The 11644-nt window shown below is 40.1% G+C and overlaps 1 protein-coding gene across 1 annotated transcript; it reads right to left on the reverse strand.

Annotated features, from left to right (window-relative positions):
• Nucleotides 1-3392: 3392 nt before the first annotated feature.
• On the reverse strand, nucleotides 3393-10867 carry LOC139923001 (isoaspartyl peptidase/L-asparaginase). Its single transcript, XM_071913675.2, has 6 exons — nucleotides 10681-10867; nucleotides 8337-8479; nucleotides 7104-7267; nucleotides 6025-6143; nucleotides 4277-4387; nucleotides 3393-3601 (listed from the first exon to the last, which is right to left on the reverse strand). Exons 1-6 carry the CDS (start codon nucleotides 10865-10867, stop codon nucleotides 3393-3395), a joined length of 933 nt encoding a protein of 310 aa, XP_071769776.1.
• Between the last annotated feature and the right edge of the window lie 777 nt (nucleotides 10868-11644).

An 11644-nucleotide genomic window follows, 5' to 3' on the forward strand; every position in this document is an offset into this window, starting at 1 on the left:
CACATGCATTTTCAGTAAATCAAGTGTTGACTAACGTTAGCTTTTTCTTACTCTGAAGAACTTACGCTTCTAGATAACTCCATCATGCCCCACTGTTAAATAAGGTGATAACTTGAGTGACAGTTGTGTCTCATCCCGACAGCACAGCATCCATCTGACTTGTGAGCGACCGCTGCTAAGATAATGACGTTAATACTTGGGTTAGCTTAAGCTCTTGTCCAAGCAAGCTAGCTTAGGCTCTGAAAAGTGAGGATCTGAGCAGATATTCACTTGTAACTTATTTATGGCCAAAGTGCCGTTTGCGAACACTTCTCGATTTAGCTATAAACAAAATTTAAATAATAAATACAGCTTAGGTTAAGTGTTGATGTGTGTGACATATCTTTTTGCTTACATTAGCTAAAGTCAGTTAGCCTAACGTGATAGATAGCAAAAGTTCGTTTCTGGCATACATGGTCGCGTTAGCTGGCTTACTATTCATTCTACTCGTTAGCATCATGGTTTTTGCAATTTCGGTCATCACTATCAACATAGCAGAAAATCATGAACAACAAATTAGCTTGCTGTACGTACATGACAGTGTCACTGAAGTGTTTTTATGACCAACTTGGAGAAGCTTCCGAGAGGTCAGCTAACGGTGTTGAATGGGTCAGTAGTTGGGCAACCAAGCCCACCAGCTGGAGCGGGCCAGAGTTGAATAAACACAACTACAGACACACAAATACACCTAAATCTGTTAGTTAGCAGACCAATACAGTTCTCTTGACAGGTTGTCTTAACACTACCGTATGTAATGCCCCTATGGAATAGTACCCATCTGTGACCAGGTTCCGCTGGTGAGGAGTTTGCTGGTTAGCCTGCTACTTGAAGGCTAACAACAATTAGCGATTAAGGAACGCGATCAGTGGATGGAAGTTACCATTGAAGGTAACCCTATGCGTAACTTCATACGTTAACGTAACTGCTATACAACAGTCCTTGTATCAATAAACGCGTTTGCCAGTTAAAGTAAAATATTCTGCACCAGATAAGTACATACAATGCTAGATAGATCGATGCCAACCATGCCAAATCTGGGAGACAAGCTAGCTAGACAGCGTTAGCATAGGCCTACCAAGTTTGTTTGTAGCCTAACTAACGTTAGCAGCTAGCTAACGTTAGCTGAGCACGCCCCCTTGCATCATTTTTAACGTTCCCAGTTCTGATATTGTGAAATATGTGCTTTAATAAATATATGACTCTTACCTATCTTTTTTTGCAATGTTTCATTGAACGTGTGTGAGACTACATAGCACAACTGTCCCCAGGTCCCAGTAACTTCCTCTAACTCAGCCGTCATTCGTCCTGCTGCTGCAAAGCCCTTGACGACCAGCGATAGCTGTCACGTGGGTCATGTTTACAGGTAGTGGCTACAGTGACAGAGTACAGTATCTAAAATGTATGTTTTTCATTCTTTCGGCTTTAGAAAACTACAGAGTTCAGGGGTGGGTATCCTAGATTAAAAATGTATTTCGTTATAACGCAATCAAGATATTCAACTTGGCAAAAACAGTATACCTTTTCTCCATGAGCATGGTGCAGCTTGTGTAAAATTAATTTAGGCCTTTTTTTGTAGAAAGCTTATAGGATAATTTCGATCAAAATTGTCAACAGACGGAGACTGGCAGAAGTTGCTGTCAGCCATGATGGCCAAGGCAGCTACATCACAGCTCGGCCAATTCGTGTTACATGTAGAATTACGATTTCCCTAACTTAATAGTGCTTTCTGGTGGGAAAGTGGTCCAATAAACTCACAGCACTTGAATGCGCAATTAGGCCCGTTTTATCCTTTTTTATTAACCTAATTTATTATTGACCTGTAATTTTGTTTCTTCAATGTACATTTTTTCACAAAGATGTTATAAATAGCTTATTTAATGTGTCTTTAAGAAAAAATCTTGTTTTTCCCTTTATTGGGGCTGTAAGAAATTGTCAAATCCCCAACTCCAACACCAAATCCCTCAGTATCTAACTCCATCAGTGCACCATGGATGTGCTAAATGCACCTGCTACCAAATGAGAGGACTGACATAAAGGGAAAATCCACCCTAAAATGCACCTCATTTCTGGGTCCATTCTGTTGCTTGGTGGTGTATTTTTGTGATTCCTGGAGGTAACTGATCATATGATGAGACACCATGTCAAGATCCAGCACAGCTATAATTGGGTTTAATAGGAGAAAAAAATTCAACTGTGTAAGACATCAGCAGTACATTTTGGTGTCATCCCCTCTTAATCAAACAGCAAGAGCTTCTTTATAGACTCACCATTTCGCACCGATATTCAGTACAGGGAGAAATCCATCGTAGAAGAGGAGGAGATATCAATAGCCTACCAGACAGTTCTGTGCCCACTTCATGAAAGCTTTTACACTTGCTGTTTTAAACACCCGGTGTCTGGTAGGTTTTTCCCAGGAAAAATCCTCTGGCTTTCTATTATGAACATTCTATATTTACTGACAAGTGTTTATGTACTTGATTTTTTATGCAGTGTTAATGAAAAAGAGCTATTGTGCAAGGAAAGCAAAAGTACTTCGATCTGTGCGGTCCTCTTAGATACCGATATTTTATTTAAAGGTTAGGAGCTTGTCTAAGACAATGCCATCTGATCAAATAAACCAAAAAAAAAAAGAAATAATGGGAGCAACACTCAGTAGGACAGTGGTTCTCAATCCTGGTCCTCAGGACCCAGAGTACTGCTGATTTTCTATCCTACCAGCTAGTTAATTGCATTTTCCTGGCATCCCAGGTGTAAATCAGTCCCTGATTTTATGGCATGAATGAAAACCAGCAGAGCTCTGGATCCTGAGAGCCACTGCTGTAGGAAGTGATTCATTATGCTACTGAACTGGCAATTTACTTTAATAGCACAAATTGGTGGGAATAAATTACCACACAGATCAAATAAAACATAATTATATAGATATACAGTATGAAACAGCAACAGCTTTACATATACAATTCAGAGGCTGAAATAGACTAATCTGATGTATAGACTAGTTGCTCCAGTGACAGAGATCTTGAGACTTGTTTGTCTGAATACACATTTGACATTTGACATTACATTAGCACTACCAGTTACAATCCACAAAATGTACCCGTGCTCTTGGAAAATAATTGTGGATACTGTAATAGTCTCCTTTTCCATCTTTTGCAATTCATTTTATTTGACATTTTTTATGGTTTTGACATCACAGATTAAGAAGCAGGAAAACTCTTCGTTTGTTTTCGGCTACAGAAGACAGTAGCAAATGTCTACTAATACAGTCAGAGTGCTCCAAAGTGGATACGTGATATTCCCCTTTAAAATGGTTTAAAATTAGAATAAAAAAGAAAAAAAGTCTGGTAAAAATGTTATTGGGATAACTGCTCTTTAAATTTTTCATTTGGGTCTAATCCATACCACAAAACTTCATGTTCCACTGCTGCCCAAGCCATTCGCTCTGTGGTGAATTTGGCTGCCCACTCCCCTGATGGAGAAACTGCAATGGCACCTCCTGCACCATGGACACGATCCCCCATGTAGCGCAGAGACAAGTCCACAGCATCTGCTACCTCTTTACCTGAGGGGAAAACAAGTCGTACAGAAAACAATTACCTAACAAAATGCATTTAGGGATGTCTGGTCACTTTGTACCACAACACAAAAAACACAATATACTGTATACGTTTATCCACAGGCATACTTCAAAACTGTTCCACTAAAGGCCAAACTGTATAACTGCACAAGTTATTTAAATCAAAGTAACAGTAGACTGATATGAGCTGTATTTGTGATATAAACAAAACCCACTCATACAGAGTAAACTTTGCCCTGTACCGTCTTTCATTACCAGAGGACGGTCTATCAAATAGTAGTTCTGCTGATCCATCCACAATAACTCATTATTAGACAACTGCAGCCATAGTCTGTTCAATCATACCTGCTATTGCTTAACAATTAAAATGTTTGGCAACCACTCTGTCAGATATTAACAGTACTTGCATTAATTGAACATTGCCAGACAAAAGATCTCTGTGATAAGCCACTGTTGTTATTAACGTCTAAGAAATACACACAGTGTGTGTTTTCAGTGTCTTGACAATGTTCCCAAAACCAGAATCAAATGGTCCCACATTAAGACCAAATAATGTTGTGACACGGCTGCAACAATGTGGGCCGTTTTAGAGAGTTTGAAAAACAACCAAACATAGGAAGTCATATTTACAGAAGCAATTTAGTAAGTGTGATACTTAACCTTGCTCAACGTGTGAAAGAACGAGTCTGGCCAAGGTGACTTTAAGGATGGACTCTCCATGGCCGGTACAAGACACTGCACCACTAAGGTTGTCTGCATATCCTCCAGAGCCTTGTTTACAAGAGAGACACAATGAAAGAGCAGCTTAAATCAACTGGTTTTCTAATAGAGCCATTCAGTTAAAGCTGCACTAGGTAATTTCACACATTGACAAAAATAATAACATGACGTTAGTAAACTGCACACAGCATGTTCATGTTTACCAAGCCAGCCGATCTGTGAGGATCTAACGTTGGCAAGCCCAGCTTTCTGGATGGAGAGCTCACTCGCTGCCGTTTAAGAGACAGTTCTGTATTTCACTTTTCAGGACTTGATTCATCAATTACTGGGCGCTGAGAAGATTTCCTGCCAGTGTCCATACCCAGGACGCTCTTCTCTATTGCAGCCCCACTTTGTGATTTTGTATTTTTGCATGAAAATCTTGCAAAGAGCAGCTTTAAATTCCACTGTCACAAAAAATAGTTGGTATAATCATATAAGCCCCTTTCCCTGAAGGAAGGGAGAGGCATATCAAATAGGAGAGGGTTTTGTGTCTTTGACAGATGAACTGTTAAATTCTCTATAATCACATATGTTGGGCCAATATGTGATTTGTGAGGCTTTGCCCACTGTTTCCTGGGTAGCATCAGCTTGTTGCTAGCTATCATGTTGGTCACATGGAACTAAATGGCGTGTTAGCATAGCATTCATGGTGCTAGTCCCTCATGCTCTATTCCTTCAGTCCACAAACTGAGCCAAAGGAATTTTCAGTATCACTTTACGGATATGTTTCGGTTCGCCGGCCAAGTCTCCTAACAGGAGTGGACTGTTCTGGATGGTTTGGGGGTAATAAACCCTGGAGACCGTGTCCACTGTTGGGCAAGCACAGCAGCAGAACATTACTCTGAGAAGGTTCGCAGCTTGGTGGCATAGCATAAAAATGAAAGTTGAGCTCTCACTGACAGAAGTATCCAAGACTTCATTGACCTGGGCCGGTTGAAACCTGTTGTCAAGGATATCAAACCTCAACCCTGGAAATGGAACGATTCTAACCTTCATGTATGGGGTATGCCTGATTTCTCCACCAAATCGGAATGGGACTCATCTGTCACGGTGAAGCAAAGCAATGAGCTACACTTTACATGACAAAGGGTTTATCCAGAGGGCCTGTATTCTGAAAAGAGGAATAGTTCATCCATCTGGTTCCCCTAGGAGGCACTAACTGCTAGTGCTTCGCCATGCTCAAACATCTGAGGCTGTTGCTTGCAAAGCAATAATCCAGATAGTTCCCAAGCTGTCTTTCTCATGTAGAGGCAGCGGAAACAAAAAGGGTTAGCCACAGCTTGCTGGATGTGTGCTAAGCCAAGACAGAGAGCACAGACATCATGTGTCCATCTTGGAGAAACCATAATTCTGCCTGGGAACCCATACAGTCAGGGCTGGCACTGCTATTAAAACCAGTCATCTTGTGAGGAACAATGCTGACTGGAGCCGAAAAGGAAACTGTCACTGATACCATAAATCATTATGATTGACCTTTTCGATCTCATTTTCAAAGACATGAGAGAATAATTTGAAACTTTGTAGTTGATGCTACTTCCTCAGTTTTATGAGTTGATACCTAGTTGAGAGATAGTTTTACCGACAGTCTAACAAATATCTATAAATAAATATATATAAAGTAGGAAAAAGGAAATTAATAGTCATACCAATGATCGGAGAATCGCCTACTCTGCCAACCATTTTGTTTCTTATCCCTCCAGTTGATGTTGCACATGCAACATTACCAGAACAGTCCACAGCAACCGCCCCAACAGTATCATGGCCCCTAGAATGAGAAAAGGTCAAATTATCAACAAAACCAGACACATTTCAACTTGTAAAAGAAAATAAAGCAATGTACAGCTACTTATCCGTTATATTTGGTATGCACACACGGGTTAACTAGCCCTCTCTACTGCAAAGCTGCAGAATATGGCTTGTCACTTTGTCTAGGCAATGTGTCTTTGCATATCAGCTTTAAACAAAGGAACAGAATAACAATGCTGAGAGCTCTGTATTGAGAGCGAGGAGCTTCTACATTGCAGGACATCATCAGTGAAAAGCAGGGTCAGACAGGGATGAAAGCTGTACTGTACAACTGTCACTTATCACCACCAGTGGATTAATTTTATCGCCACTGTAGCTGGCAAGACCCTTCAGTTCCCATTAGCCTACATAATGGCATCACAGAGCAGCTCCCAGCTCTCCTTTTATATGTTTGCATGTTATTATGTATGCTTTTTATCTGCTGGCTGCAAGACTGGCTGCCCCTCGGGGATAATAAAGATTTCTCCATTCTACAGATCAATAACTGGAGTTCATTTATTGAAAACATTTTTCTAAGTTGGGCCAAAATACAGTGGCTGGTTCAGAAAGAGTAGTCCATTAACTGGCAGTAGTCACATTTGATGAAAGTTGATATAATGGCCATTCTGATCTGATCTGATGAAGTTTGTTTAGTCTGAAGAGGACTATGTGAAAACAGCCATATGTTTAATGTCTCTCACAGTTTGCTTCTCTTGCTGTGTCAACATTTTTTTGCTAACTTTTTTTCAATATGCATTAAATTTCTCTGCACTGATTGCCAAACAGGCTCCAGCATGTACACTAATATGATTTCAGAGTAGTTTCACATTAGTCTATTCAGGCTGAAATGATGTTGCCAAAAGATTTATCAGGAAACTTAATCCCAGGCAAGAAGGGGTCACAGGAAAGTCAAACACAATAATGTAGATGCTGTACAAACCACTGAGAATTGAAAAGCTCCATTACTCCGGTGACATACTTCTTGTGCTTCTCCCATTCTTTTCTCTCATACTCAGTCACCAGTGTATCAGTGGGGACTGTAACCATGCCAATCCTCTCTGCAAACAAGTTTGCACCTCTGCCTGTCAACATGATGTGGTCAGTCTGAGTTTGTCCCACGGCAGCAAATGTAAGGAAAAGATCAAATAGGAAAAAAGAAAACATTCTGAAAACATTTAAGCATTTCTATGGGCAAAAAATATGTTGGATAATACTCTGATTAATGGGCAATACCATACCATGAGTTTATGAATTTAAATGAAATATCATTGATGAAGTTTGAGTCCCATTTGAGCGTGAATCCACATATGCAAATGTGAACTGAGTGAAGGAGTTCAACAGCCCAGGAAATAAAAGATTAAGAGAGCTAACTCTGCTTCTCAAAATGTGTGTAATGCTATTTAGTAAAGCGTGGTACACATGATATTTTAACAGGTCTACAGCGTGTTGTACATTTTATAATAACATATCTCAAACACTCGCTAATACATTTATCTTTAGCAATCAAATATTTTTAGATACATCAGTGACAGCAGCCCTGTGTTCAAGAGTAACTGTTTCAGCATACGGCTGAGTGACAGGAGGATTCACACTGCTCATGGTCTTGTTTTACTGTCGGTTTTCCATGTCAACTGGTAAAAGCTGATGGTCCAACATATTTTGCTTCTTTTAAAGCAGATTTGTTTATTCTCTCTCCTAAAACTCACTGTGCTTATTGTGTTAAATTAACTAAAAGTGGGATAGTTGAAAACAGAGAAGATTAAATGAGCGGTACAATTCATTCCTCCATTGGCCTCCACCATAAAACTCTGCCGTGCCAATGTATTTACATTGGTTTCACTATGTTCCATATTTCAATAACCAAAATGACAGTGTCGGGGTGGATTTGTGCTGAATGTATTAGATACTTGTTAAAAGCCTCAGCAGTAGGTTTGAAGTAGGTAAGGTAACGGCTCTGAATACTGTTGCTGTATTACTCCAAATCTGATACATGGCTAACTGCCAGAGCTGACTTTCAAAAGTCAGCCAGCAGAGGGAGCGCTTAATAATCTGAAGGGACAATACATATAATATGTCTCTCAATATCAGTCAACTAATTGGTAACTACATTGAGACAGTTGATTCTACTGATTCTGGGCCTTTTTTCACAGTGGCTACTTAAGACAAAAAGCACCTTTTCCATCACTGCCCGGGCAAGTGACACAGGGTTGGCAATGTTCTTGACTGAAGACACAGCTCCACTGGCGAGTGTCCCTCCGTCCATGATTATGGCATCCAGCTCCACCTCTCCATCAGAGTTTAGCACTGCTCCATGACCTGCAATTAGATATCACATTTATCAACTGTAATGCATTGTAAGAACAACGACCAGCACTATAGTGTGAGCTGCATTCTGCCGGTTTAAACAACAGCGCTGGCAAATGCTTGATTCTGATCTTGTCAGAGATGGTCTTTAAATGCACAGCCAGAAGTACAGACAAAGTGTAACTACCATTGTAACCTAGAAGGCACTTGGTCGACCACAAACCTCCAACAACGCTAAACAATTCTACAACTTGCACAGCTACAGCCTCTGTAACGGTTTATGTTTTTTTATCGTTTGTCTTCTGGATTTGATCTTCTGGGAAAATAGCACATGATTGCAATGCTGTTTAGAAGCTGACTTGGAAGTCCCGGATGTCAGACTTTCCCACCAGCACATGAATGCAGCATAATTGTTATGGCTAAACAAACACAATTGTCTAATCAACTGATGCTTGGGCCAATAGGGCTGTCTGTCCACCAATGTTCAGCCAAATCCGTTCATTAGTTTTTGAGATATCTTGGTAACAAACAGACAGAAGGGTGAAAACATAACCTCCTTCCAGCTTTGATGGTGGAAGTAATTAGTGTACTGTTGATCAATTTCCAGACCTTCATTTTTGCTGCCTGCCACATCCTCATCAGTCCACAGGGTGGTGACAAAGCAGCAACAGACAGAGCACAATAAGAATGATACCGATACACCCTGGGTGTACAAGTTCTCTGTACCTGATAGAAATTTTGCTTGCCATATAAGCATCCCATCCAGGGTTATGATCCCATTGATCCTATTATCTGTCTGGCAAAAGATGGCATCGCCTACAGTTTGTCTGGGAAAATAATTTAGATGTTGCTTAGGGCAGCGGTTGTCAACCTTTTTGGCTCGTGACCCCTTAAAACAAAGTGATGCCTACTCACGACCCCCGTCACAGGCTGCATATAGAGTGGTTCAACCACAGCATGATTTTCCCATTTCACATTATTTCATTTGATTTATCAGAGCAGGCCTAGAGGCTTAAAACTATTCAGTATTTCAGAAGACAAAAAAGCAAAAAATTTGAGAAAAATCTGAAAAAAGACATGATAATAAATTTGTCCTATCCCATAATTCATCTTGCGACCCCCTGAGAATCACTGGCTTAGGGGGTATATACCATATAATACAGTGCACCTGGTCCTGCCACTTCTTGCTCCATCACTTACCCTGCTGCCTAGCAACAGATAGCCGGACATTTAGGGATACCTCTGCACTGCCTCCCTGAGCCACAGACACCAGTGTTTTTTGATGATAACCATTTCACCAAAACTGGACTCAGCACCTCGACCCCTCCAGTCTCCTCAGTCTGCCCCTTATTGTTATGATGTTATATTATGTCATGTCATGTCATGTCATGTCATGATGATTTTTTCCTTCCTTTTAATGTAAAGTACTTAATTTCTTGTAGTTACATTTCCAAAGGTGCAACAGAAATACAGTTTAATAGCAGGTTATTAACCTTTGTGTTGTCCTCAGGTCAAAAACGTTTCTGAGTTTAACAAACTTCCTAAATTAATTTTTTTCTGCATGAAATTTGATGACTTCTCCTGGAGTGATCTTACAATTAGAAAAAGTGAAACATTTACCTTCATTATATTTTTATAAAAGCTGTAAACCATCAGGGTACAAAGATTGTCTTCGGGTCATTAAAGTTATTAAATCAATTACAGACTAATTAAAATTTTATAAAAAATGTATAAATGATTTGTAGTAACTATGAAGCACTCTTTTTCTTGCAAGAATAGAGTCAGGTGTGGGGTCATAATGTTATAAAGGTGCTTCAGTACTAGTCCACTTATGATGTATCATACGTATATTTGTCACGTATATTTTACAGTAAAACCGGAGAGCAGTGTACAGTGGTATACGCTGAATAAATACAGAATACCTGGACTGTGAGGTAAGAAAACACAGTTATTCCCCAAGTTGTTGATATGTGACAGGTTGTTTCATGCAAAATAGATTTTTGGTTAAAAATGATTAAAAATTAAATGAAGAGGCTTTATACTAGGAGGGACAGTGAGAGCGGGTCATTTTTGACATGAGGACAAGGGGAGCATACATATGAAGACATCACAAGGGTTAAGTGTATTGTTTAACCTTCAATGCGTTGCTGAAATAGCATCCAAAGGGCCTCTAAATAACGGGGAGAATAATTCTGCACTGTTTATGCCGATACCTGCATCAAACACAGCGTTATCCTCCATCGCCCTCACAGCCGCCTCAACAGCATCCAGCGCACTTCCTCCTCTCTTCAGCACCGAAAAGCCCTCGCACGCTGCAGCCTTCACTCCATCAACAGAGGCCTTGGATATTTCATCTGGGATGGCCCATGCCCCGCCATGCACAACTATTACTGCTTTCATCTTCACACCCCTGCAGAAAAACACACACAAGGAGGTTAAGGAGTCTCTTACAAGTCATGGCAGAGAAAAGAAAAGGGGCTTTACTGTCTGCACACAGTTCAGTAACCCTTAGTTTTAGTTTACCATGCCCTAAAACGTTGTGTGCCCATTAGTTCACATGTTTGTGTAATGGTGTGTGTATGAGGGCAAAACCTGTCCATGCTCTAGACAGGAATAATGATCATCAAAATCTCATTTCAGTCCAAATTTTTACTGGTAATTCAAAATAGCTACTTCTTTATATGTGGGATAGTAAGTATGCTTTTAAGATGTACTGAGGGAACCTGATATAAGCTCTGTTTGCAAAAAGGCAACGTTAAACCACTTTTCTCTGGGAGATATTATCCAAAACCCATTAGCTGTGATGTGAAAATAAAACAGTGGGTGTATACTTTTGCAAATGATGTCTCTATACTTTCAAGTCATTTTCAAGAGTTTTCCTTTCTTATTGATAGAGTAGAACAAATTGTGTAAACTGCAGACCAAAAAGTCCCATGTAATTGCATTTTCAAATTATTCTGTAGCAGAACAAAATGCCCAAACTTTTAAATAGAGGTGTGACATTAAGGGCACGAGGTTTAGGATCCATGAGCTACAGAAAGAAATTGTTTTGCTCAGCGACTGTGTATTAAAAATAATCCTCCATCAGCGGAGGACAACATCACTGATGGTGTCCTCTGGAGCTTTACGTATTGCCACTGCATAAAACTGTAGGCTTCACAGCTCACTGGCGTCTGC

Source organism: Centroberyx gerrardi, chromosome 15 (assembly GCF_048128805.1).
Source record: "Centroberyx gerrardi isolate f3 chromosome 15, fCenGer3.hap1.cur.20231027, whole genome shotgun sequence".
In the NCBI taxonomy this organism is placed as follows: domain Eukaryota; kingdom Metazoa; phylum Chordata; class Actinopteri; order Beryciformes; family Berycidae; genus Centroberyx; species Centroberyx gerrardi.